At 32.7% G+C, this 4,273-nt stretch overlaps 3 protein-coding genes across 3 annotated transcripts; 2 read left to right on the top strand and 1 right to left on the bottom strand.

Moving 5' to 3' along the window:
• Nucleotides 1-286: 286 nt before the first annotated feature.
• LOC116351924 lies at nucleotides 287-1,677 on the top strand. The gene is made up of 5 exons (XM_031784082.1): nucleotides 287-518; nucleotides 594-729; nucleotides 790-836; nucleotides 993-1,254; nucleotides 1,330-1,677. The coding sequence occupies exons 2-5, from the start codon at nucleotides 600-602 to the stop codon at nucleotides 1,467-1,469; spliced, it is 579 nt and encodes a 192-aa protein (XP_031639942.1). The 5' UTR covers nucleotides 287-518; nucleotides 594-599; the 3' UTR covers nucleotides 1,470-1,677.
• Nucleotides 1,678-2,788: 1,111 nt separating this feature from the next.
• LOC116351923 (probable ATP-dependent RNA helicase DHX35) lies at nucleotides 2,789-3,267 on the bottom strand. The gene is made up of 2 exons (XM_031784081.1): nucleotides 3,177-3,267; nucleotides 2,789-3,095 (listed from the first exon to the last, which is right to left on the bottom strand). Exons 1-2 carry the CDS (start codon nucleotides 3,250-3,252, stop codon nucleotides 2,863-2,865), a joined length of 309 nt encoding a protein of 102 aa, XP_031639941.1. The 5' UTR covers nucleotides 3,253-3,267; the 3' UTR covers nucleotides 2,789-2,862.
• LOC116351922 (importin-9-like) lies at nucleotides 3,132-4,214 on the top strand. The gene is made up of 2 exons (XM_031784080.1): nucleotides 3,132-3,716; nucleotides 3,774-4,214. The coding sequence occupies exons 1-2, from the start codon at nucleotides 3,654-3,656 to the stop codon at nucleotides 4,110-4,112; spliced, it is 402 nt and encodes a 133-aa protein (XP_031639940.1). The 5' UTR covers nucleotides 3,132-3,653; the 3' UTR covers nucleotides 4,113-4,214.
• The last annotated feature ends 59 nt before the right edge of the window (nucleotides 4,215-4,273 follow it).

Genomic DNA, 4,273 nt, shown 5'->3' with positions numbered 1-4,273 from the left:
CAAAGCTGTTTTAATTCTTAAATTCTTCCCATGATTTTATTTGTCTCATCCTTTTGTATGTCAAATCGATAATTTGTAAAATAAAATTTTTGCATTGAAAATTATGTGTATTTATTTTTGCAGCTGTATTTCAGCAAAACATTTCATTCGAAACGACCCGTTCACACGAAAGTGTTTCTGTATCATATTGCGGCCTATTGAGAAAAACGCAACGTTATGCGCAACGAATCTCAATCTCCTTTGCATACTTGGCGCACAAAAATCTTAAAGAGTATTTGCCATCAAATCGTTCATTTAGTTTTCGATCCTTCATTAAGTCAGACGTAGAAAGAGCCTCTCTTACTTTTGCATTTCAATTTGCACAACCAATCGTGTTCATAAAACTTAGAGTTGAAATTAATTCAAATTTCTCAAATCCATCAGATTTTTCGTTAAATTTTCGAAATAATTCTTTCAATTTATTATCAATTTTTTTTTTTTCAAATTTCAACTTGGTTACTTTTCAATCTTGATTCGAAGTGAGTTTGTAGATCTTTAATTTTTAATAAAAAGTGATTTTAAAATAAAAACATTGAAACAAATATCATCTACAGCTTAAAATGGGATATCTAACGGTTAATGGTTGCTGCTGTTTTGACTTGAAAACTGGTGGCTTGATAATTGGATACATTGAATTAACTATCGCGATTGCGTTGTTGTTCATTGATGCGATAGATGTTTGGGTGAAAAGTAATTTTTAAACTAAGAAAAATATAAAATCCGAAATTTACTGAATTTTTTTTTATATAGTTCTGTATTGCATGCTTGTTGGTTGTTGGCTCTATGGAATTCACTGGGTAAATAAGTTATTTAAAAATTCTTCTTTTACCTTATTTTAGTACAGTTACTAATTTAATTTGTCAATGCGAAATAAAAGTGCATTTTATAATCAATTTGTAAATTAAATTTGTTATTAAAGTGATTTAATTCAATTCATTATTCAATTTTGATAGGAAAAAAAGGACTCTTTGTTGCCAAGTATCATCGCGTGGTTTATTCTCCATATCCTCTTTACGATTCTGTTGGTAACCATCTCGATCTGTGGATTGATTGGCAAAGAAATACTCAATTCAGTTGAATCGCATACAAAAGTGTCAATGGGCAATGAATTCGCAAAGGCGAGCTTTGATCCAACAGGTGGCATGCTGGATTCAGTCTCAGCACTGGCTGGTGGCATATTTTTGGTTGTTTGGGTGATATTTGCTATCATTGATTGTAAGTACAACAATAAAATACAACTCTCGCTTTTATGTTTTAAAAAATGTTGACACATTATTATAATACTTTCAGTGGTTGTGTGGGACATCACTAGAGTCAAGTGTTCTCTATACTTGGAAATGACGAAGGAAAAGAAAGAAAGAGCTGCTGCTATTCGACAATCGGTCGCAATCCTAGATCATTTCAATTCGGTAAAAATAGAGAGCGTTTAACCACTTAAAATTACCATTATTTGATCATTTGGAAAATACACAGTACATAGGCATATTCAAATATCATCCTATCTATTTAAGTGATATACATATTTGCTTAAAAAAATAAAAAGAAGTATTTTCTGAAATATGCGCATCAAGCATACAATAATCTTTCGATGTATTCAGTTACAATTTGAAATAAAATCATAACAATTCTATAAATACAGATTATCGCTTTCATCATATTTCGCATAATAATAAAAAAAATGCACACATTAATGAACCATAAACTATCACTTGTAATATAAAGCATACAAGTAAGTATATCTAATCAGTTCTGTTCTTACTAGCATTTATAATGGATACGAAGAAAAATTTCAAATCAAATAATTCCTTCAGTTATAAAGACTTTACTCTGTTATTTACATTAATGAAAATATCGGCGTAAATTATTGCCAATATAAATTTCTCAGAAAGCCGATTGTTATTGTTCAACCTTATGCGTTCACTTTTACAGATTTTACGAAGAAATTGTTTACATAATGAACTCCATTGTTTGGATTAATCCCGTTTATGTGTTTGACACTTCATTTCTTTTGATTTCAAAAACTGCATAAGTACAATTGTCGTCGTACTGCTTATATCAAGAGAAGTAAACAAAATCTCGCCTAAATACACATTCAATATATACAAATCAAAAATGATTCATGGTACTTAGTCTTCGAATTTTATTTTAATCTTTTGCCAAAGCCAATTCTTTGAATTGACCGAAGTCATACATAAACATAATAACGAAATGCGTATCAAAAAGCAAAAACGCATCACTTTTCCCTTTGCTGATTGTGAACATTCATTTTTTTAGACAAAAATATTTGTATAGCTTGGATTATTTCAAGACGGGTGGTTTTCTAGAAATTTTAGAGCACGCAATAAAATGTTTGCCAAAGATACTAGTTTGACAGATTTCATTAAAAATATATACTTCTATCATTTAGTTAAGAACAGAGAGTAGATAACATTAACGCTATAGTAATACTATATTAACAGGGCCTATCAATAGTTACTATTTGTACACATTTCGATTGTGCGGCGACAACAATTTTTGTGAACTCTGTATTTGGACCCTACAGGAGATACAAAGGGCCTCATTTTATACAAAAATTGTTGTCGCTACATAATCGAAATGTGATTGATAGGCATTGTTAATATAATATTGCTATAGCGATTGTGTTTTCTACTCTCTGGTTAAGAGAGTTAATCAAAAATGGAAATGTGGTACCACGTGAGAAATCATCAAAAAAGACGATGGTATTTAAACAGTTATAAAAAAAATGTTATTGAATTGCAAAGTATTTCTCTCTATTTATTCAATACACTACATGATTTTGCTTTAGAGGTTTTTTTAAGGATTCTAACGATCTTCATATCGAACACCACGTTTAACATAGTAGTGTGGTGCCAATTCAGTCAGCCAGTCCCCTTCAATCACAGTCACTTCCTTCATGAATGGCTTTGTCGTGTGGAGCAGCTCACAAAAAACAATGTACTGTGGTTGTCGAATGGTGTACAGACACGATAGCGGATGAATTTCCATTTCACGATTTCCTCTGCATGTACGATAAACGCCGGAATGGTGAAGATACGCTATAAAAAAAAATAATCGAAAATTGCATTAGTTCCATTCATTTTTTTCAATTCGATTTTATGAAAGAAAATATAACAAACCTGCATTTGGAAAGAATCCGCTTGTAATGCATCGCCGAATGACATCCACATTTCCATGGCAAGAGATCAATGGCATTCCAATTTTATTGCGACACAATTTAGCCAATTGCTCGCGCAGCTCATAGGCTCTTTTCAAGTTCTTGTAAATGACATAATGTTGACCGCACCATTCTTTTGTTCGGCCCGCGGCCACAAAGCCCGTGTAAACATTAAGCAATGTGATAAGATCACCCTCGGCCACTTCAAACTCTCTCTTTTTAACTCGCGCTGTTATTTGACCTTGACCTGTTGATGGCTTAGAAAATACCGTGTGCACTTGAAGCATTGCAATTATACTTAAAATCTCTTCGGAGCACGCCATTTGAATAGAATTGTATAGCATTTTTCCCATCATCGGACTGATTGGAAGCTCGGCCAAGAAATAACCAACGGGTTGGGTCAGCGTTCGTGACGTCGTTGAACTGAGTGTACCGCTTGATGGACGTCCTCGCACACGCCGTCAGTCAAGTAACAATCAACAAAAATGGATTGACGTTCCAGGTGAGTTATTCAAATCAAATCAAAATACAAAATTCAATCAACTTATTCAAAATATAGTTGAACCATTTGAACGAAAGTATTTTGTATGATAACGAAACTGATGGTAGTGATGATGAAACTGGTTTGACAGATGATACCCCTACAGTTCAACAGCAAAATGGCAACACATCACAGAAGTTATTCCACGTATCAGACCTTTGGTGTGACGATGACGAGGATGAAGATGATGAATTGTTGAAAGAGCTTGAAAAGGATCCAATCTTCCAAACCAGCTTGAATGAAACTCTCACGAAATTTCTACAAAACTTTGCAACAACCGAAAGGTTCGCCGAATACGCACAACATCTGAACGAAGAGGAGAAGAGAATCTTACGAGGAATTCAAGTCAATGTTTAAATATCACTTACCATTCAATTTGATAAATGATTTAATGGAATTTTCAAAAAATTCTTTTTACAAAAATAAAATATTGAGCTCAGAATGAATTTTCATGATTTATTTACCTATTTGTATTCAAACATTTATTTTCAAAACACATAACACTGTGTAAAAATTGT

The sequence above is a fragment of the Contarinia nasturtii genome, unplaced genomic scaffold (assembly GCF_009176525.2).
Source record: "Contarinia nasturtii isolate CC-2019 unplaced genomic scaffold, AAFC_CNas_1.1 Cnas_scaffold_6608, whole genome shotgun sequence".
Taxonomy (NCBI): Eukaryota; Metazoa; Arthropoda; class Insecta; order Diptera; family Cecidomyiidae; genus Contarinia; species Contarinia nasturtii.
This window is presented reverse-complemented; position numbering and strand designations above follow the sequence as displayed.

What these genes read in the sequence shown, in the direction of transcription:
- LOC116351924 (XM_031784082.1), top strand. Translation starts at nt 600, where the DNA reads ATGGGATATCTAACGGTTAATGGTTGCTGCTGTTTTGACTTGAAAACT. An exon ending in GATAGATGTTTGGGTGAAAA is followed by an intron (nt 730 to 789) that starts GTAATTTTTAAA and finishes TTTTTTATATAG; the next exon opens with TTCTGTATTGCATGCTTGTT. An exon ending in GGCTCTATGGAATTCACTGG is followed by an intron (nt 837 to 992) that starts GTAAATAAGTTA and finishes CAATTTTGATAG; the next exon opens with GAAAAAAAGGACTCTTTGTT.
- LOC116351922 (XM_031784080.1), top strand. Translation starts at nt 3,654, where the DNA reads ATGGACGTCCTCGCACACGCCGTCAGTCAAGTAACAATCAACAAAAAT. An exon ending in AAAATGGATTGACGTTCCAG is followed by an intron (nt 3,717 to 3,773) that starts GTGAGTTATTCA and finishes TTCAAAATATAG; the next exon opens with TTGAACCATTTGAACGAAAG.
- LOC116351923 (XM_031784081.1), bottom strand. Translation starts at nt 3,252, where the DNA reads ATGCCATTGATCTCTTGCCATGGAAATGTGGATGTCATTCGGCGATGC. An exon ending in CGGATTCTTTCCAAATGCAG is followed by an intron (nt 3,096 to 3,176) that starts GTTTGTTATATT and finishes TTTTTTTTATAG; the next exon opens with CGTATCTTCACCATTCCGGC.